The sequence below is a fragment of the Lottia gigantea genome (genome assembly GCF_000327385.1).
Source record: "Lottia gigantea unplaced genomic scaffold LOTGIsca_163, whole genome shotgun sequence".
Lineage (NCBI taxonomy): Eukaryota > Metazoa > Mollusca > Gastropoda > Lottiidae > Lottia > Lottia gigantea.
Genome location: NW_008708015.1, coordinates 207857 through 231386, shown reverse-complemented (window position 1 = coordinate 231386; position 23530 = coordinate 207857). Strand labels below are relative to the sequence as shown.

General features: G+C 34.8%; 2 protein-coding genes across 2 annotated transcripts; both read left to right on the top strand.

Annotated features, from left to right (window-relative positions):
• Positions 1 to 1336: 1336 nt before the first annotated feature.
• On the top strand, positions 1337 to 13923 carry LOTGIDRAFT_141663 (hypothetical protein; the record flags this gene model as incomplete). Its single annotated transcript, XM_009051302.1, has 6 exons — positions 1337 to 1454; positions 2679 to 2981; positions 5594 to 5896; positions 8190 to 8477; positions 8802 to 9107; positions 13538 to 13923. Coding segments are annotated over 6 exons (1704 nt in total), but the record flags the coding sequence as incomplete, so codon positions are not given.
• LOTGIDRAFT_141610 (hypothetical protein) lies at positions 13585 to 23487 on the top strand (the record flags this gene model as incomplete). Its single annotated transcript, XM_009051301.1, has 5 exons — positions 13585 to 13834; positions 14388 to 14636; positions 14989 to 15588; positions 15965 to 16213; positions 23138 to 23487. Coding segments are annotated over 5 exons (1698 nt in total), but the record flags the coding sequence as incomplete, so codon positions are not given.
• Positions 23488 to 23530: the final 43 nt, after the last annotated feature.

Genomic DNA, 23530 nt, shown 5'->3' with positions numbered 1-23530 from the left:
ACCAGGCCTGGCGCCACACGTTGTTCCAAGCCTCTTCGAAAGTTTTTGTTGCTTTTCCTAAAATCGTTTTTATTTTTCCATTACAGAAGAGAATATTGAATTTGTACGAAATATTGAAGACATTGAAGTCAAAGTAATACCAGGAACAGCTACATTTGAAGCTGAACTGAACAAACCCAATATTGCCACTGTATGGTTCCACAATGACAAGCCCCTACTCCCTGGAGATAAACATGAGATGATCGTGGATGGACCTGTCCAGAAACTGATTGTCCATGAGGTTGATGGAAAGGATGAAGGAGATTATAAAGTTGTTGCCAAACGAAAATCTTCCAAGGCTTGTCTCTTTGTTGAAGGTTTGTATTTGTCTCATTGTTATTGGCTTTCATTATGGTTCTCATTGTTACTGGCTCTCATTGTTACTGGCTCTCATTGTTACAAGCTCTCATTGTTACAAGCTCTCGTTGTTACAAGCTCTTGTTGTTACTGGCTCTTGTTGTTACTGGTTCTCATTATGACTGGCACTCATTGTTATTGGCTCTCTTAAGTCCATCTTAGCTGGAAATGATAGTAATTTGTATTCTGTTTTACAGCACCACCTAAGATTTTTATTGACAAGAAGTTTGAAGAAACTGTTTATCTCAACGTTGGTCAATCTACAGCCTTTGAGATCCCTTTCTCAGGAAATCCACAACCGAAAGTCTGTTGGTCTTTCAATGGAGGTGATCTTCCAGATAAGAAGCGAATGGAAGCTCAAACCATCTACAATATGACGACTGTGAGACTGGGTCACGTTAAACGTTCCGATACAGGAAGTTATACTGTTACCATGGAGAATGATAATGGCAAAGCTGTCGTTGATATTAAATTGGTTGTACTTGGTAAGTATCCTTAAAACTCCAGTTTGATGAAAAAGTGTAGATTATTACAACTTTATACAGGTTGGGTTTGATGGAAGGGGAAGTCTGTCCTTGTCAAGAGAATGTTAAATATTTAATGTTAATGCCATTCATTTCTTAAATCAACTTGAGTCAAACTTCAGATGTCTTTACTTTGGATATGAACAGAATACTCTGTATAAGGAAACCTTACTTTGACCTTGATGTTTTTGACTCGTGAAAGTAAAGATTAAGATTTTACCAGCTACTCCTCTCTTTCAGACAAACCATTACCTCCACGAAATGTTACAGTAACAGACATTACTATTGAATCAGCCGTGGTCCACTGGGAAGTTCCTGAAGATGAAGGCGGCAAACCTGTCACATCTTACAAGATTGAAAAACGTGAAGTCATCAGACATGCATGGAACGAGCTCGGTGAAACTCCAGATCTTCAACTTCCTGTTAAAGGATTGGTGAAAGATAGTCAATATGTTTTCCGAGTTTTTGCTCGAAGTGAAATTGGTTTGAGTGAACCGACTGAATCTGAGCCTTTCACAGCTAAACACATGTTTAGTAAGTTATATTTCAGAAAGAATATTATTTTTCTGTCTGTTTTGGTTTAAAATTTAGATCGAAGGTTGCTGAAGACATCGAAAATACTGTAAGATGAATAATTATTGATGAAAAAAGATAAGATAACAGCCTTGGATACTGGATTTTGTATTCTGGTCTGACAAATTGAGGGTTTTTTTTTTCAAACTTTTGGCAATTTGAATATTTTTAAATAATATTATATTGAATTAAAGTAACCTTGTATATTTTATATATGTAAAGTAATCATAATCATAAATTTCAGTTTTTCAAAAATAATAAATAAAGTTTCAACTTTAATTTCTGATATTCTAGATGTACCTGATGCTCCTGGAACACCAGTTGTCTCTGAAGTAAGAAAAACATCAGCAATATTGACCTGGACTCCACCAGAGAAGGATGGAGGTTCTCCAGTCACTGGCTATATGATTGAGAAGATGTCTGGATTCAGTCCTAGATACCTGCAAGTCAACAAGGAACCTGTAGCAGACACAACCTACAGCATTACTGATATGGTAGAAGACAACACATACCAGTTCCGAGTTATTGCCGTCAACCTAGCTGGTCCTTCAAAACCGAGTGAACCCTCTGAAAGTATCAAAGCTAAGGATCCATGGAGTAAGTGTTGCTTACTATAAGAATAACAAGTCAATAACTTGGTATATTAAATGAACGAAAAATATCTCTCTTTTCATTGGTTGAGAGCATACACCATTTCTTTGATAGAACATCATATTTACATCGCAATTGTGCTTGAGAGGTTAATAAATTTCATTCCTGGCAGAGCACATACACAAAAAAAGAATAGGGAAAACCTGCCAAGCATAAATTAGATTCACAGTTTTCACTGGACAAAATTTGATCTTCCTCCAATCAAAGCTGGTTTTGCAAAAGTCCTTTGGCTCTCAGCATGCTGACAACAGTCTATATTTATAGACGTCATTGACAACAGTAAACAAGTAATGCGGCATCTTAACATATCACTGGCTTGCCATACCTGTGGCTTTACAGAGAAAAATATTGTCATTGGATAAGACAATTTCAGTTGATATGGGATTTTTTAACCTGAGGGATGCAGTATTAAAATATTGTTACGTGGAAAATTTCTTGAAACTTGTTTAAGCAGCAAAGATCATTTTACTCATCTCAGACTTATTATCAATCAATATCCAAATTTTATTCTAATACTTTCGCTTTTATTTTCAGCTGTCCCTGGTCGTCCAGCGGCACCAGAAGTAACAGGAACCGACAAGAAATCTGCAGCCTTAAAATGGACCCCACCAGAATCTGATGGTGGTAGCCCAATCACTAACTATATCATTGAATACCGACCTAAAGGATCATTTAACTGGACCAAGGCAAATGATTCCACAGTGCCTGATACAACTTTCAGTGTGACTGGACTACGGGAGAAATCTGAATACCAGTTCCGTATTTCTGCCGAGAACCGTGCTGGTGTTGGTGAACCATCAGAACCAACTAAACCTGTTTTAGTTGAAGAACCAATTGGTGAGTATGGTTTCAACATTCAGAAAGGGGAATTCCATCCATTCCATTAATGTTCTCTGCCCTCCAATTGTCTCTCAAATTCCTTGATATGAATAAATCAAGAGAAGTTCTTACTATCCTCTGCAATTTTCCACCATCAGAATTTTCTATATAAAAACAGAAAATTCTATTTGAATCATGGTTTAGTTTTCTTAAGTATAGTCTAGAAATATTAAAGGTGTATCAGCTAGAAAAGTTGGTCATATAAAAAGCTTAATCTCAAAATGTGGAATGCATCCCAGTTTAAATAGCTATTATCTTTATTTCAGTTGGTACACCTCCAGTGATATTAGAACCGTTATCAGACGTGATTGTGGTAGCACCTAAAGATGCTATACTGGAATGTGATGTGGATGTTGGAGAACCTGAATCACAAATCAAATGGTAAGGAGATCCTTTCTTTCTTGTTCTTTACCAGTCAATCTGGGCCATGTTCCACAAAAAATCTCACGATCAATTTTGCTTTGACACTTTCAACCCCAGAGATATTGAAATAAGGTGAATAAAAGTATGATTTAAAACTGTTAAAAGTAATATATTTTAGAATCAGAATTAGATTATTCTTCAATTGATGTTAAAGCTAGGAAAATAAAAGGGGGATATAAAACTCTAATTAAAAAGCTAACAATTGTTGTAATTTGTTCCTTTTCCTTTTCTCCAGGTTTAAATCCTCAAAAGAAATTCAGAAATCGTCGAAATATGAGATGAGCTATGAAGACGAGGTAGCCTCGCTGGTGATCCATAAGACTGAGCCCAGTGACAGTGGTAAATATCAATGTGAAGTCACCAACCCCCTGGGTAAAGTCCAAACTGAAGGCAGTCTAGCTATACACAGTAAGTATTCTATCCTGTACAAATGGCTTTGAATTTGTCCCATTGACACATTCATTTAAGAAATATCATAATTGATAATGTGGTTTCTTGCATACTGAATACCAACCATGTGAACTCTCTGAAAGAGATGATGACTTGACAAACCTAAATACATAATAAACTATGTGAACTCTCTGAAAGAGATGATGACTTGACAAACCTAAATACATAATAAACTATGTGAACTCTCTGAAAGAGATGATGACTTGACAAACCTAAATACATAATAAACTATGTGGACTCTCTGAAAAAACTTAAAAACCACATAATATTAACAAAGTGAACTCATTAAATAGATGCTGAGTTGATAATTCTGAATACTAGGTAAACTTCGAAAACATTTAATATTGACAACCCTGATCACAGATTGAGATGAAAGCAATCTTAGGTGGTGTACAATGCTATGGATAGAAAACATATATTCTCTCTTGAGATATCTATATCACATCATGAAGGGTCCGAAATACTTTTCAATCATGTAATTTTCCTTCTTTTTTGGATTTTCTCTTTTGAATAAAATTTCTGACTACTGATTTCTTTCCTTTACAGCTCCACCAGTTCTGGAATACGACAACAAATTAAAGAGTGCCCAGAAAGTGAAAGCTGGCTCAACCCTGGTGATCCAAGTCAATGTGAGTGGTATACCATCACCTACAATCAAATGGCAGCTGGGAGATAAACCTCTAGAGAAATCAGAACGTGTTAATGTAGAAACAACAGACGTATACTCTACAGTTACCATTAAAAACGCCATGTTGAATGATTGTGGAATCTACTCTATCTGTGCTGAAAACGTAGTAGGCAAGGCTGAAGCTGATTTTGAAGTCATTGTCAAAGGTAAGTTCTTATTAAAGCAGTTTTCTGTAAGATATAACGATGATGGATCACAATTGAATTTGACCACAAACAGTATTATATTACATTGAAAAATAAAAACTCAAAACTCCACAAAAACTGGTAATGTTAATATTTTTGAATTTCTCTGTAAGATATGTACTTTAACAGTTTGAAAAGAATTTGTTATAATTAAATCCATTTCTATTTTTTCAGACAAGCCATCTCAACCAAGCAACCTAAAACCAGTAGAAATCCAGAAAGATTCTATTGCCTTTACTTGGGAACCTCCAACAGAAGTTGGTGGTTGTGATATCACAGGCTATGTCATTGAAAAACGTGATGCCAAGAGAAACACCTGGATGCCAGTTCACACTGTGGATGGTTCAACCAACTCCTTCACTGTACAGAAACTATTGGAGGGTAATGAATACTATTTCCGTGTTTCTGCTGAAAATGAAGTTGGTGTTAGTGAACCAGCTGTTATCTTGGAAGGAATTGTTGCCAAGAGTCCTTATGGTATGTTTAGAATATTTAATTTTGTATTTTACAAATTAAGTGGGCTCTTTTATTCAGTCAGTTTAACAAGATTTGAAATAATTTCTCCATGTAACTTCTATTCAATTTTATATTTTACAAATTTATTATCACTGACTTATTATGAAGGATTTGAAGTCACTTTCTCCAAGTCATTTCTAGGTTTGTAAAAGAAGAGATCTAGTATAGAGATTCTCATGAATTCTTTGTTCATTTGATTTACCAGACCATTATGTATCATAAACTTTTGTAACCCCCTTTTGATTAAGCTTCAGATATCACAGAATCACATATTTAGCTTGCTAACATTTTAGATACTTTGTTTTCAGATGTACCAAGTGAGCCACGAAAATTCCAACCAACCGAAGTTACAAAATCATCAGTGACATTAACCTGGGTACCACCAGAGAACGACGGAGGAAGCCCAGTAACTGGATATTTGATTGAGAAGAAGACTAAAACCAGTCCACGATGGACGAAATGTAACAAGAGCCCTGTTCGTGATACTATTTATACAGTCACTGATCTGATCGAGAATGACGACTATGAATTCAGGATCATGGCAGAGAATGCCGCTGGTGCTGGTAAAGCCACTCAAGCTATTGGACCCATTAAAGCTAAAGATCCATTCGGTAAGTAAATCATTTGGGTCCTGTTCCACAAAAAATCTTACGATAAGAATTTGTCGTCAGTGTAGAATTTAACATTGAGAAATACCATAAGATTGATCCTTTGATCTCCATTGATCTGATGTATGATGAAAAGAAAGATAAATGTCAGACAACTATGTCTCTTTTGGCATCCTAAAATGGTCCAATATTAGTTTATATGTAAGAGGGAAGCTTACGATTTTGTGTGATTCACAATTGATTCAAGTTCCCAATTTTAGATCTTAAAAAAGTAATAATTAGATCATTATTGGTACATAGATTACCATGCCTGTCAACAATTTAGCCCTTTAACAAAAATAACCCACACAAATTCATCATGGTGTATTATGTCAACAAAGTCTATTTCCTGGCTGAAAGCTAAATGACTGACAACGTCAGTTGTTGAAAGCAAAGCAGATGAGATATTATGCCAAGCCTCTTCTAGAATCCATGAAATCATCCAACATGTTCTGTTGAATGATTATGATCTTGAGTTCTGAACTCAAATTATTTGTTGCATTTTTCCTTGTGATTATGACAAACTCTCAAAAGGTGATACTCTGTAATAGGTATTCAATGAGGAAGGTCTCATAGAACCAGGATTAAGAATTGTGTCATGTTTTTCCAGATAAACCAGATGCTCCTGGTCGACCAGAAGTCGTTGATGTTACAAAGGACTCCATGACGTTGAAATGGGCAGCACCTGAGAAGGATGGCGGCAGTCCAGTGTTTAACTATGTGATTGAAATGAGAGTAAAGAAGGATATCAGATGGTCTGTTTACAGCCAAAACATGAAAGTTCCCGAACCTAACTACGTTGTTAAAGATTTGGTAGAAGGAAAAGAGTACGAGTTCCGAGTTCTTGCTGAAAATAAAGCAGGGTTATCTCCTCCTTCTCAACCATCACAACCAACTGCTGCTGAAGATCCTATTAGTAAGTGGTCATTATTATAACTCTCTTCCACATCTTCTCACTTTACATGTTGTATGGGTTCTTAATCTAGATTTTATTTATTATTTAATCCAAGACAACATATTGTCGAAACATTGGTCGCAGCTAATGAAGTTTTCATATGAGGAAGTATATAAATTATTGTTATTGTAGTTGGTGATGCTCCAGTTGTAGTAGAAGGTCTAGCTGATCAGACAGCTCTACTCAATGATACAGTCATCATACAGTGTCAGATAACTGGTGAACCTCAACCCACTATTAAATGGTAGGTTTTATTTAAAATATATTTGTCTATATATATATAAATGTTCCTTTATGCTTTGTTGAAGGGAAAAAAATTCAACCCCATCAACTTAGAAATGCTAGGCCCGTAGCTAAGGAGGGGCACCCCCTGAAAAATTTAGATAACTTGAATGACTTTTTGAGTCAAAAAGCTGAGTCACCTTAAAATATTTTGGCCCCCCTTGAGACCCTGAGCTATCTACAGGCCTGAGAAATGCCTACCAGTCAGTTTCATTAGCTACAATATCTGCTTAATGCAATAACTGATGTTCTTTTTGAAATAGCACAATAGCTTTAGATGTCTGAAATGTTTTTTCTAAAGAATTGAAACTTGCTGTTAAAATAGTTTGAGTTCTGTGAGAAATATAGATTTGGGATCTTTTTCACTTCAAAATTATTTTGATTCTAATTCTTAAAATTACCATGTTCTATCACAGGATGAAAGACAAAAAAGAAGTCTCAGAAGACAAGCGTCATCAGATGACATATGATGGTACCATGGCAACCCTGACCATTAATGATGTCACAGAAAAAGATAGTGGCAAATATACCATTGAAGCCAAGAATGCACTGGGTACAATCAACTCTACTGGAACACTTACTGTTCAAGGTAAGATTAACAATTTATTTTAAAACAACAAGTAAAGTGAATGCTTTCTCAAGAGTAACACTTAGGACTTTCTGCAGGTGTTGCCAGGCCTTAGTTTCTCAAAATATCAAATTTTATCAAAGTGTGCTATTTCTCAATAATCACATATATACGAGATTCTATTAATAGGTTTTCTTTTTGTGTTCTCAACAGTCTAATGGATATTGAGCTCGTTTGGTATTATTCATTGAATGATTTCTCCAAAATTTAATTTCGTCCATATACGGCAGTATAATACAACTTCAATCAGATTACAATTTATTCTAAACCACAAGTAAACAGTGTGAACACCAGCTCTTTTTGGTATTGAAAACTTGAATAGGTAATTACTTAAAACCTAATTTTGTTTTACAAGGTTATTTCAGATTTTATATCTTAAAATCTATTTTCAGCTGCACCCCATCTCGAGTTCGATAACAAATTCCGTGACGTAGTGAAACTTCAATCTGGCGCTACCCTGAAGATTCCTGTCAAATATTCTGGCATTCCCACACCAACTATCACCTGGAGTAAGGAAGAAAAGGTATTGAAGACTTCTGGAAGAGTAACAGTAGATGTAAAAGATACGACCACAACTTTGACTATCAAGAAAATTGGTGTAGAAGATGACGGACTATATATACTGAAGGCTGTCAACGATGCCGGCGAGATCTCATCTAAATTTGATGTCGCTGTCATTGGTAAGTTTTTGTTTTTCATGTCTTTGGTTCAGTTTGTTTGCTATTTTCTCAAAATATCTTTAAAAAAAAATAGATTTTTGTTGTTTATGTAATTATTAAATTTGATGCAATAAAATTTCATAGAAGCAAGTCAAATATCTTGTCCAAAGAATGGCAAAATCGGAAGTAAAAGTTTTATAGTAGTGGACACCTCCATAGAGAAGTAACATTAGGTGTTTCGTAAAGAGTAAGCATAGTCTGCTCCGCTTGACACCCTCCACTACTATATAGGTCAATATCACGTGACACAGTACACAGGCAACACTTTTTATTTCAATCTTGTAGATGTACCTGGTAAACCAGAAGGACCAATCACAGTGGAGGATGTTCAACGTAATGCCGTGACGTTGTCGTGGAAACCACCTAAAGATGACGGAGGTGTGGACATCAGGTCTTACATCATTGAACGTAAAGAAGCCAAGCGCACCATGTGGACTAAAGCTGGTAGCGTTAACGGCGAGACCTTGACCTTCACACCAACTGGATTACTTGAAGGCACAGAATATTACTTCCGTATTTCGGCTGAAAATGAAGTTGGAATCTCGGAACCACTGGCCATGGATTCTCCTGTAACACCAAAGAGTCCATTCGGTAGGTTAAAGAGGCATGGTTTGGTGTGATTCACTGATTACCAGATTGTTGTTTGTGAGTTGTAGTGAAAATACTAATTCAGACATTTTGATTTTGATTTGTTAGTGTGTAGCTTGATCAGTAATTTTTAGAAATTGGTAGTATTTTATACATCATGAAAACTGATTTAAATTTTCGCTAAAAACATTTTTAACATATTTTTTTTTAGAATTAGAATTTAGTTCATTTTAGTTGTAATCATGTATCTATTAAAATATTTGGACTTAATCTTAATTTATCGTAGCCAGGTCTTTTTGATATAGCTGTTGAAACAAGTTGCATCATATTATACTAGAGCATTCCTACATAAGGCCCTCACTGGCCCAAAACTTCAAACAATAAAATCTTTGTATATGTAGCCTAATACAAGGTTAAGCCGTTTCATTTATTGTGAGATTGATCGTTCTTTCGTTGAAATATTTTCTAAAAGAATTCTGATCTAACAAAATTTATTTTGGCAGCTTTTTGATTGTTTCAAGAAAAAGTTATGAATAAATTGTACTTAATCACATTTTCACCAATAACAAGTTAATAATAGAGATATCATAAATATTGACATTCCCCTGAACTGTGATAAAAGATAAGAGTTCATATCAATTTGTTTTTTTTGAGACGACAACTATGGAGATTTCTTTTATAGATTTTTATATTTTTTAAATATTTTATCAATATATATCTATATACCATTACATTTCATTTTATTTCTATGTATATTTTTAAACTATAAAATGGCTATAAAAGGCATATTAATGATATCGATGTTGAATATGAAGGCTCTGTGACATCACGATAGAAATAATAGCTTAGAATTTTTTTAAGAAAATCAATTAATAAGTAACAAATTAATTGGCAAATTAAACTTAGTAAATAGTTCATTAGCTGCTACTAATATTTTACCAATATGTTATATTTGAAGCAGAGGTGGAGCCAGGTTGACTTCCGAGAGGGGGGCGAGGGGGGGGGGCAAGATATCTGAGATAACCTGTCCCCTCTGCCCCCCCCCCCCCTTTGGTTCCACCACTGATTTGAAGCTCGGTGATATTATCGTAGAATGCCCTATATATAAGAAATAAATATTATTATTATTATTAATTATATGCACCATGATAACATATTGAATATTTTGAAAACTTTTAGGAAAATCAGTAGGCTATAAATACTTGTATATATTCACCATGGTCTTTGCAGCATTCCATTAATAATACTATATTGAACTTATTTTCAAATATATCAGAAAAATCATTTTAAAATGTAAAATGGCAAAAGAAGTATGTTAATATCGTATATATCCTCCTTATTTTTAACATTCCAAATAAAACAATATATAGAAGATATTAAGAAAATATATCTAATACTCATATGATATAATGATATAATAATATCTCTGTTAATAGTTTTGTTAGATTTTTGTTAAGTTTTGTTTTCCAAATATTAGTGTTGATAATAATGCATTTATGATATTATGAGCAATGGAACAAATTATTTGATAGTAAACCAATCTGATTGACTTGAATACTGAAATATATATTATCACAAAATATTAAGATAGATTTTCTTTCTGTTAAGGCTATGTTAAAGCAGAATAATTATCTAAATGGCCAAAGATATACATAGTTTAATCAATGCTAATTAAGAAAATAGTAAAGAGTCGTCATCACATAGTTGAAAATAAAAATGATTTAAGAAAAACTATCTTAGTTATCATTTAACGAACTGAATAATTAAAAAAGGTGATATTGAATGAATTAAGATAATAGAGTTGATAATACCAATATCAGGATTAATTATCTATATAGAGTAAGATTTGTTTCAGATATTCAATATATAATTAAACATTGATATTTACTATTAATTAATATGTATTAGTCCAAGATAGTATTAGTTTATCAGTCCCCCCCCCCCCCCACCCCCCCCTCAATATAAAGATAGTTTTATAAGATTAAAATCATGTTAACAGATTTAGTATTAAAATAGTAGATTATTAGCTTATAAGTCCCCCCCCCCATCACTTCAATATACATATCAATATCAGATAGCTATATGATAATTAAAATTATTAATATAGAAGAGTATTAGTTTACAAGTCCCCCCCCCCCCCCCCCCCAGGGCCCCACCGACACCACCCACCCTTTCAATAGACATATCAAATGAACTAAACAAGATAGTTTTATATAATTAAAATCATATTAACAGATAAAGCATTGTATTAGTTTACAAGTTCCCCCACCCCCCTTCAAAATAAGTTAGGGTTACTCGTATAATATTGTTCATTGACAGTATGCAATACTATTTGTTGTTATTTTAAGAATTTTGATGATATTTTTCAAGATTTTGTTGTTTAATACTATACAGTGTAATATCCATATCATTTTAATCATTATGTTATTTTAGAAGTTCATTAATAAAAGATTTATTCATTAGAAAATTTTAGTTTTTGTCACGTAGTTTTTGCAATTTTAAAGCATGCTGTGTATTTGTGTCCCCCTGCTCCTTCTTCCTCTCCCATTCCTTTTTGTACCTTTAAACTTGCATGTCTTACTTAACTGTAGATATAAATAATTGCTTGATTTCCATGGATAACAAAGTGGAATGAATTAAGAATTTGTTATCCATGGAAATTGTAGACTAAAACTTTTTGGGATTAAAAAAATAAACCAGGATTGTTTTCAACGGCTGTGAAAATTGGAGATGAATGTTTTGTGTGTTGAATGGGATTTTAATTTGATGTTTTAATTTGTGTTTATTGTTGATTTTTGATGATTTTTGTTGATTTAGCATGTAGCAGATTTTTCAGTTGGACAGTGTATTTTTTAATATTGTTAATCGCGATTTTGTTTATGCTGCATGATGCCAGTCATAAACAATTGTAAATATTTTCGTGAAGATTTTAATACATTTTGTAAATATGGTGAGTACAGGATTATATAAGTTTTTGTCTATATTTAAAAGTTTATTCTTTCGTATTTTCAGCGTAATAATCTTTTTCATGAATTTTAAATGTAACTTTCTTGATTATTACATAATTACATTACAATTTAAGATTTGAAATAATTTACAGCAGTAGTACTTTCATTAAACAAACATTGTTCAACTCTAACATGGAAAAACTGCAGTGAAAAACTTTGACTTGATGAAATATTTTTTCTTTCATGTGTAAGGGAGTCCATATAACTAATTCTTTTGATATTATGATTGACAGGTAAGCCAGGTAAACCACTAGGACCTATAACTGTCTCAGATATAAAAGAAGATAGCGCCACTATAACATGGGAAGCCCCAGAAACTGACGGAGGCTCTCCAATAACTGGATACGTCATTGAAAAGAAAGATAGAAAGAAGACATCTTGGTCTAAAGTAGCTACTGTGGATGAGAAAACTTTGACATATAATATTAGTAAACTTATTGAAGATACTCCCTATATTTTCCGTGTCAGCGCTGTCAATGCTGAAGGACAAGGTGAACCTTTGGAATCTGATGAAGTCACTCCAAAGAAACCTCCAGGTTGGTATAGTACAAAGTTGGTATTATCAAATTATCAAATTCTAGACCCATGCCTCGTGTATTCACTTCTTCTATTTTATCTTCTGTATCAATATTTTTGCTTTGTACTACTTCGTACCTCATCTAATCGTGGCTTAAAGGAAAGCCATAGAATATGCTACATATCAACTCACTAATATGGTGTCTACGTTATGTATATCAACTGGCAATAATACAATATATATCAAAATAGCACAGAATTTTACTATTTAGTTTCAAGTTAAGTGATATCAGGCTGGCATCTTGTAAAATATGTAAAAACATTATTTGAAAAAGGATTGGCTTTTTCCTTTCAAAGAACAACTTAATTCCAGGTTACAATCCAGTGTTGACTTCGTTCTCATAACAGTGATATAATTTTCAGTACCTAAAAGACAAGTGGAATATTATTTTATATACATGTTTCTTATTTTCAGCTGTCCCTGGAAAACCCATCGGTCCAATCAAATTTGACAAGGTATTAGCTGACTCTGTGAAACTATCTTGGTCTCCACCCAAGAAAGATGGTGGATCAAAGATCAAGAGCTATACCATTGAAATCAGTGAGAACGATAAAGTATGGACACCTATTGACTCTGTCGATGGTAAAACCACTACCTATGATGCCAAACGATTGATAGAAGGAACCAAGTATAAATTCAGAGTTTCTGCAGTGAATGAGGTCGGAGTTGGTGAACCATTAGTTTCGGACTCTGTCACACCACAAAGGAAAATCAGTAAGAGATTATTTTATTCTGTCTTCATTTTTGATAATGGAAAGTAGTAATAATTTCATTTTGTGCTTATGATTTGATAATAGAACGTGAAAGTCCATTTACTTTGTGTTCATGATCTGAATTTTGTCTTTCAGCTGCTCCATCAGCACCAATAGGTCCTCTGGAAGTAACAGATATACAGAGAGACAATGCTACCATTGCCTGGAAAGCTCCTGAAGATGATGGTGGTTCTCCCATTACTGGTTATATCATTGAGAAGAGAGACACCAAGAGAAATAACTGGTCTAAAGTTGGTAAAGCACCAGCAGGATCAACAGAATACAATGTACCTGGTTTGATCGAGGGTACTTCTTACTATTTCCGAGTTATTGCAGAGAACAAGGCTGGACAAAGTGATCCATTAGAAACTGAGAAACCAGTCACAGCCAAGAGTCCATTTGGTAAGTGGAATGATTCACATAACAAGTCTTTGTGTCGACCTTGCCTTAGTAATTTGTGCCCTTATTCCCGTTTTGATTAATAATTATATAGAGAAAGCGGCCAAAGACCATGATGAAAAGTCATAAGTTAAACAACCCTGTTGTAGAGTTACATGAGGTGTCCTGTACAAGTGAATATATGCTATCTCAGAAGTGACATCTACCTCAGTAATCATTTGAAACAGGCATATCCCAGTGGCAGTTGCTCAACTAACATAGAGTCTGTTTGAATCAGAAAAAAATGCAGGAGAGCATAATATGTTAAAAACAAATTTTCCCAGGGTGGGATCCCAACTCACTTAAGCCCACACTCATCTAGTTGGGACATTGTCCAGTGGAACTCGGTTTCATTCTTAAAACTGTTGCATTGAAGAACAGCAGCTCTGTACATCATCATAACTGTACTAATATAACTATTTTTCATTCTGCTCTATTTTTCATTCTGCAGACAAACCAGGAAAACCTGTTGGACCAATTATCATTGATAATGTTACCAATGACTCAGCAGATTTAGAATGGAAAGCACCAGAAACAGATGGAGGATCTCCTCTTACTGCTTACATCATTGAAGTCAGACCAACTAGTAGATCCACCTGGACCAAGTCAGGACGTGTCGATGGACAAACTACGAAGTTTACTGCCTTGGATTTGAAAGAAGGCAATGAATATCTGTTTAGAATCACTGCCATGAATGCTGAGGGCCAAAGTGAACCTCTTGAATCTAAAGACACAGTCAAAATTACCAAGAAAATCTGTAAGCATTAGTTTTACTATGGTAATAATTCAAAAAATGGTTGCACATGAAGAAACAAAGTTAGATATCTATGGTTTTGTACTTTGAATACCTATATATTTGTCAGATTTAACTAGGAGAAAGTGGGTTTTGTTTATTTGATAGTGGATTTCATGGCCAACTAATATTGTTGTAAGATTCATCTCAAATCTTAATTAATTTTGTTAGCCTGTAGATTACCCAGTGAGGGTTGTTTCAGTTTTTTCCATGTGATACAACACTCATCTTACTGTATGTATCCTCACGTTCTTCACATCTTTATCTAAATTACATGCCAAAATCTCCATTTTTAAACATGGTTGTTCTTTTATAGTGCCTCCTGGTCAGGTGAGAAATTTGAAGCCTGTTAAAGTCGGTCAAAATTACGTTTTTCTGGAATGGAAAGCTCCAGTTGAAGATGGCGGTTCCAAGATCACTAGCTATAAAATTGAAAAGAGCGATGCCAAAACAGATCAGTGGGTCAAAATTGCTGAAATCAAGGCTTATGATAACCAATATAAGATCTCAGATCTGACAGAGAATTTGGAATATTATTTTGCTGTTTCTGCTGGCAATGAAGCTGGATTTGGTATTCCCGAAGAAACAGATTCAGCCATTACTCCAAAACGACCTGAAGGACCCCCTCAAAAACCAGTTGGACCTCTGACAATTAGTGACGTGGATCGAACCTCTGCCACCCTGTCCTGGAAACCTCCCACAGATGATGGTGGATCACCAATAACAGGATATGTAGTCGAGAGAAAGGAGGTCAGACGGCCATCTTGGACTACCATGGATCATGTGGATGCTGAAACCACAGAATACAAGGCTATGAACCTGATTGAGAGTACTGAGTATTATTTCCGAGTTATTGCCCAGAATAAACATGGTGCTAGTGAACCACTAGAGACTGAAACCACCATTAAACCTACCAGTGGCTTTGGTGAGTCATTGTTCTTTCCTTGTAAATTTAGCTGTTAAATTTGGCTGCTTCCCTCAGCAGTTATTTCCAGCTGTACTCTTGATAGCTCTTTCATTTTGATACACACATACTTAGACTTACTGTTAATCAAACAGTAACAGAACAAAAAGGGCAGTGTATTGTTTGAAATGGCCAAAAAAGTAATTCTGCATTTCTATTTTTGTGTGGGCAGATTTTTTAACCTAGTACTTCTTCTTCAGAACAAAACACGAAAAAAAAAAGTAGGAATAAGTACCATCTATTTGTTCTTTATATTTCTTTTCTGTTTCAGACGTACCTTCCAGACCTACAGGACCATTGGTTGTTGACAACGTAACTGAGAACTCAGCTGATTTGACATGGAAAGCTCCAGAATCTGATGGTGGACTTCCACTGAAATCCTACATTATTGAGATGAGACCCTCCACTAAATCTGTTTGGGACCAAGTTGGTAGTGTGGATGGACAAACTACAGAATTCACTGTTCCTGACCTGAAACCAGGTAGCGAGTATCATTTCAGAGTTATTGCTGTTAATGATGAAGGTCAAAGTCCTGCTCTGGAAGCCAAACAAACAGCTGAACCTAAGAAAAAGATAGGTAAGCAATGCAATTTCTTTGATTGGCATGAGATTGATAAAAGAAAAACCTTCCCATAAAAAGCACAGATCACAAAGTTTGAATTATTTAATGTAAAATGTGGTTCACTTCCTCAAAAAAGTAGAATCACCATAATAATATGAAAGGAATAGCAACAATCTGCACAAAACTTCTCATAAGGATTATATTTCCTAAATAATTTTTCAATTTATACAGAAAAATAAAGACTGTTTGCAATACAACCGAGGTCAAGACTGTAAAGAGCATTACTTTGAGTGTCTTTCTGAATCTGCATTTTAGACCCACCCAGACTGGATAGTGCTACAGCCTTGTTTGAGTTCATTTCATTTAAATTTTGTTCTTTGTAGTTGCCCCTGAAGCTCCCAAACAACTGAAGATTTCCAAAGTTGGTGATGATTTTGTTCTTTTGGACTGGAAACCACCAGCAGACAATGGAGGTTCAAAGGTCACTGGATACAAAATTGAGAAATGTGATGAAAAATCTGACAAATGGGTCACAGTTGAAGAGGTCAAGGCTTATGATACATCCTACAAGGTCACTGGTCTTAAAGAAGGCAAGGGATATCTTTTCGCTGTTTCTGCTAAAAATGAAATTGGTTATGGTGAACCAGTTGAAACTGACAAAGCTGTTAAACCAAAGAGAAAAGAATGTAAGTAATTTCTGTCATTTGAAAATCTTTGACTCTGAAATTTCCAAACCTAAATGGTTGCTGGACCTTCAGTCAAAGCAAACAAAGTATCTGCATGGACATGAATAAATTATACCATAATTATTGATTGACTGTTCAAAAATAATATTTGAGTAAACTGTATATTACATGCTTTCTCTTTTCGAAACATCTGATGTTACTTCTCTTTGGATTGGAGAAGTCCATTACTATACAACTACTACTCTTGATTTTGCCATAATTTGGACGAGATTTTGATTAATAGAATTGTCTTGTCTTGCTTTTGATGAATTTTTTTTCATTTCTGTTCCTATTGGTTTTACTATTTCACTGATATTTTTCACAGGCCCACCTAGTAAACCAACTGGTCCAATAAAAACTATAGATATTGATAGAACAGAAGTCACTCTAGAATGGAAAGAACCTAAAGATGATGGTGGTTCACCTTTGACTGGCTATATCATTGAAAAACGTGAAGCCAAGAAGAGTTTGTGGACCAAGGTAGAGAAGATTGGCCCTGATGCTACTATCTATAAGGTGACTGGTCTGGCTGAAGGTACAGATTATCAATTCAAGATCTCAGCTGAAAATAAAGTTGGTGTTAGTGAACCTCTGGAAACTGAAACTGCTGTAAAAGCCAAGGGTAAATTTGGTAAGTTCAGTGATTTTTAGATAACAAATATTTGGGCATGTGTTTACAATTCTGATAACTGTGGATATTTCTGTCAAGGTAGGGCATGCTCACAATTCAATTTAAAAGAAGTTTGTCATAATTAGTTATCAGTTATAAGTAATCAGTGATTTTTTTAAAACTATTCCAGACGTACCTTCCAAACCATGTGGTCCATTAACCATTGATAATGTCACTGACCAAACAGCTGATTTGACATGGAAAGCTCCAGAATCTGATGGTGGACTTCCACTGAAATCCTACATTATTGAGATGAGACCCTCCACTAAATCTGTATGGTCTCCAGTTGGTAGTGTAGATGCTGATAAAACAGAATTCACTGTAGGTGATTTAAAACCAGGAAATGAATATTTATTCCGAGTTATTGCTGTTAATGATGAAGGAAAGAGTGAACCACTTGAAACCAAACAAACAGCTGAACCTAAGAAAAAGATTGGTGAGTCTTTGATTGATTTTTTCTTGTACCATGATCAAAATTAAACAAACTGAACGTTGAAAAACTTCTTAAATGGGTAAAAAATACCAAGTGCTTTAGCAGAAAGTGGAAAGTGAAAGTAAATTTTAAACTTAAAAAATTGTGATTTTGCTTTCAGTGGCTCCAGATGCTCCTAAAAGCCTCAAAGTTTCCAAAGTTGGTGATGACTTTGTCTTGCTGGACTGGAAAGTTCCAGAAAACAATGGAGGTTCAAAGGTCACTGGATATAAAATTGAGAAATGTGAAGAGAAATCCGATAAATGGGTCACAGTTGAAGAGGTTAAAGGTTATGATACATCCTACAAGGTCACTGGTCTAAAAGAAGGAACTGGATATCTTTTCGCTGTTTCTGCTAAAAATGAAATTGGTTATGGTGAACCAGTTGAAACTGACAAAGCTGTTAAACCAAAGAGGAAAGAAGGTAAGTTGACATTAGCCATGGTGAGGGTATAAGCCGGCCTCGACTTGAAAATTTGCTAATGTGAGAGACTGGAGAATACATCTAAAGCGATGTTGGAAGTGAAAGTAGAAGAACAGATTTTTGGTCTAAGTGGGGGTCAGGGCCCAAAAATACTGCCTAAATATGCCACAGGCAGACTCCACAAAGAAAACAACAGTTTTTACCCAAATTAGGGTTTTTGACCCTTTTTGTCTTTGAGGGACAATGCTATCTTGGCACATTCTACTTATAATAAGTTTCTTCCCCTTTTTTATAGCTGCACCCAGTAAACCAACTGGTCCAATAAAAACTATAGATATTGATAGAACAGAAGTCACTCTAGAATGGAAAGAACCTAAAGATGATGGTGGTTCACCTTTAACTGGCTATATCATTGAAAAACGTGAAGCCAAGAAAGGTATCTGGACTAAAGTTGAAAAAATCAGCCCTGAAAAAACAGTTTATAAGATTTCCAATCTAATTGAAGACACTGAGTATCATTTCAAGATCTTGGCTGAAAATAAAATTGGAACCAGTGAACCATTGGAAACTGACAAACCAATCAAAGCCAAGAGTAAATTTGGTAAGTCATTATTCTCTTATATTCCCATAGAATAGGATTATGGAAGATCAAACAGCCCAATATTAAGATGTCTTAATCCTTAATCCTTCGTCCATAATGCTTAATTCCAACTCCTTCATTTATTGGTCATTTTGACATTTGTTTCTTAAAATGATCATTAGTTCATAAAAATCAAAATTTGTTCTCTATATCAATAATTTGTCAAGTAATTTGTCTTAATATTGGGCTGTTCGGTCTTCCATATAAGATATCACAATTATAAGTAGATTTTGTGAAGATTATTAAAAATAATATTTGGTATTTTGTCTAATTTTTGCATATTTTATGTGTATATGGATAATAATAACCATTAGTATGTAGTCTCCTGATATTTAGCTGTTCTTGATCTCAAAAGTGAATATTGGCAGTTAAACATCATCAACTATTTTAAACATGTTTTTAAACAATTCTCTGAAGGAAAAGGCTAATGCCTGTTACATAATTCAAAATAAACTACTCCTTAACCTTAAGATATTTATCTTAGACTGATCATGTTTCGCTTTGAATTACAGATAAACCATCCAAACCAGGTGGTCCATTAACCATTGACAATGTCACTGACCAAACAGCTGATTTGACATGGAAAGCTCCAGAATCTGATGGTGGACTTCCACTGAAATCCTACATTATTGAGATGAGACCCTCCACTAAATCTGTATGGTCTCCAGTTGGTAGTGTAGATGCTGATAAAACAGAATTCACTGTAGGTGATTTAAAACCAGGAAATGAATATTTATTCCGAGTTATTGCTGTTAATGACGAAGGAAAGAGTGAACCACTTGAAACCAAACAAACAGCTGAACCTAAGAAGAAGATCAGTAAGTTACTATGCATGTTATTTGCATAATCCTTATTTCTTTAAAGACCTTGATAACTCATCTATCAGTGATGTCAACATCTGTAAGTATATCTGTGTGTATCTGTAGACTGGTTATTATTTAGCCTATTCATTTAGTGATATGTAATCTATACTACGTATTACATTGTAATTAACAATTTTAATAGATAGGAGAAGTCTTAAGGTGGAAAGATGAGGTATGGCTAAAAGATCGAGATTATCGTAACAGTTGAAAATAGAAGTGAATACACAATGTATGGGGTCGAACACAGTGCAGGCACGCTTCACTCTTAATATTTTCTACTGTATCAATAATTTAGCCCTGTACACCATAGTGAACACTGTGCCTCGTCTTTTCATGGCTTAAGTCAAACATATGATATTGTGTTTTCTCTATTCTTCCAGAAATAAGTCAAATATTCTTCTTACTTGTTTGCATTGCTTCAATCCAAGGTTCTATTTCTCATGCCATGTGACTGTTTATTTTTCCAGACCCACCTGAAGCCCCAAAACAACTGAAGGTTGCCAAAGTCGGTCAGGATTTCGTCCTACTGGACTGGAAAGCACCAACAGAAGACGGTGGCTCCAAGGTCACTGGATACAAAATTGAGAAATGTGATGAAAAATCTGACAAATGGGTCAAAGTTGATGAAGTCAAAGGTTATGACACACAGTTCAAGGTCACTGATCTAAAAGAAGGAACTGGATATCTTTTCGCTGTTTCTGCTAAAAATGAAATTGGCTATGGTGAACCAGTTGAAACTGACAAAGCTGTTAAACCAAAGAAAGCAGACAGTGAGTTGATTGTGCTGTTTTTCTTTTTGAAGAGTCTCAGCTGTGAGAAAGATACTTCTTTATCTGCTGATAATGATTCTTATTCATTCTTAGTTTGTTGGGTTCATTGGTGTTGTCAGTGGTGTCGTACCTCCAATTATCCAAGAATTTAGAAATATGATTTTTATACGTTTTTGCCCCAAAATATTTGTCAGATGGCACAATTCAGTTCTATTTTTCAAACATCTTTCATCTTTTCAGATGCTCAATTGAAGGCTCTTGCCTATGCGCTTTCACAGAGCAGTTTGAACTGTAACCTCTACAGCTGCCTAACAGACAGACCTCTATTTCTATTATCGCAAAAGATGCTTATGGTTTATTTGAGTTTATTGGATATTTATCAGATTGAAAATTATCAATATATTTTTATTAATCAATATTTCAGCTGTTCCCAGCAAACCAGTGGGTCCAATCAAGGCTATTGAAATTGAGAGAAACTCTGTGTTGATAGAATGGAAGGAACCTCTTGATGATGGTGGTTTACCTATTACTGGGTATGTTCTTGAGAAAAGGGAAGCCAAGAAATCCACCTGGACTAAAGTGGATAAGGTCAAAGACTTGAAGACTCAATACAAGTTCCAGAATCTGATAGAAGGAACGGAATATTATTTCAGAGTCACAGCTGAGAATAAACTTGGATTGAGTGAACCATTAGAAACACAAGATACAATCAAACCAAAGAGTCCATTCGGTGAGTTATACTGCTGTTATAAAAATTTCATTTCTTACCATTGATGGTACTTCTGAAATAAATAAACTGATCCGATCCGAACCGCGTAACGAAACCCGAAATCTAAAACAACATTTTGACGAAACATTGGTAGGAGCTAATGAAAAGAATTCCTTTATTTGCCCAGATTTGAATTTCCACAAAACTGGTAGTTCTAGTTTTAAACTTTCAAAAGTTACTGGATTATATTTGATAAGACATAATATTTTATGAAACCTTTTAAAAGATATCAAATCGAGTATTATTATTAAGATTAAAATTTTTAACAAAATTGTGTGGTTGGGTAATTTCTTTTACTTGATTTGAATAATAATTGTATTCCAATATTTTCCAGATCCACCAGGTAAACCAGTAGGTCCTCTAGAGTTCTCTGATATTACCCACAATTCTGCTGTCATCTCTTGGAAACCTTCTGAGAATGATGGTGGAAAACCTATCACTGGGTACAAACTAGAATACCGAGATGCACGCCGTCCTACCTGGATGAAAGCAGGAACTGTTGGTCCTGATGCTACATCATTTAAAGCTGAAGACCTGACAGAAGGAACTGAGTATCTGTTCAGAGTTGTTGCTATCAATGAAGAGGGATCCAGTGTTGCTCTGGAATCTAAAGAAACTGTTAAGCCACAGAGAGTCTTAGGTAAGTCAACCAAAAAAAGAAACATATCTAAACTTCATCTACAAAGACTGACACAATCAGATCCAACATACCTTGCTACTTCAATCACTGCAGCAGTTTATTAACAATAACATTCAGACAAAAAATGAATTATCAACACATAAGTTATATACAAAAGAAATATTCTGTCATATAAAACAGCAGACGGGTAACCTACCATTGGCTCAATATGAATATTTCAAGACTTTTCAAAACATTAGTTAAAAGTAAAGTGGTGCATGACAGCAGATAGATCACTTACCATGTTTAACATAATATGCTTATCTTGTCTTACTTTTTTCAGAACCGCCGTCCAAACCAGCTGATATCCACGTTAAAGATATCAGTAAAGATAGTGTCACAATCGACTGGCAAGCACCTAAAGATGATGGTGGAGCCAAGGTGACTAACTACCATCTCAGTATGAGAGAAGAGAAGACAAAAGACTGGAAGAAAGTGGAAACTATCCGATCTATGGATACCAAATACACCTTCAAAGGTCTGAAAGAAGATAAGGGATACTATTTCTCTGTTGCTGCTGAAAACAGACTTGGTGTTGGTGAACCTCTGGAAACAGAATCACCTATTTCACCCAAGAAGAAACTAGGTAGGTGCTCCTTTTCTTTGGAGTTATATGAAACTGTCTTCATACACAATGATATCCCAGCTTTAACGGCACCTTATTGTCCGAAGGATCTAAATGTAATTAACAGACATGATGATGCCTTTGGGATCTTGGATCTGTTGAATGATCCAGAATTAAACCAAATTAAGTAAAGTCATGAGAATATATCTGAATGACCAGTAAATATGATTATTTGTTTATCAAATAGTATCAAATTAACAATCCAACTAACAATCTTGTTAAACAATTATCTCAAAATAGTCCATTCCTGTTATTCATATCCCAATTGATATTTATCAAAATCAAACTCGAATTAATCAAAGACATCATATCCTTTCCAGAGAAACCAGGTGCACCAGAAGGACCTATCAAATTCTCAGAAATCAACAAAACATTCTTAACTCTGTCATGGGGTAAATGTAAAGAAGATGGTGGATCACCTATCACAGGCTATATCATTGAAAAAAGAGAGTCCTGGAAGACCAGCTGGAGTCCAGTGACCACTGTTAAACCAGATATCACCAGCTACTGTGTCCAGAATCTTAAAGAAGGACAGGAATATATTTTCCGGGTCTTGGCTGATAATTTAGTAGGAAGATCAGCTCCTTTGGAATCAGAGAGTGTCACTCCAAAGAGCCCATACAGTAAGTATTTTTCAGACACCATTTTTTAAGATATTCTGCTTTATGTTACTCAAGGTAAATAGTTATAGAGTT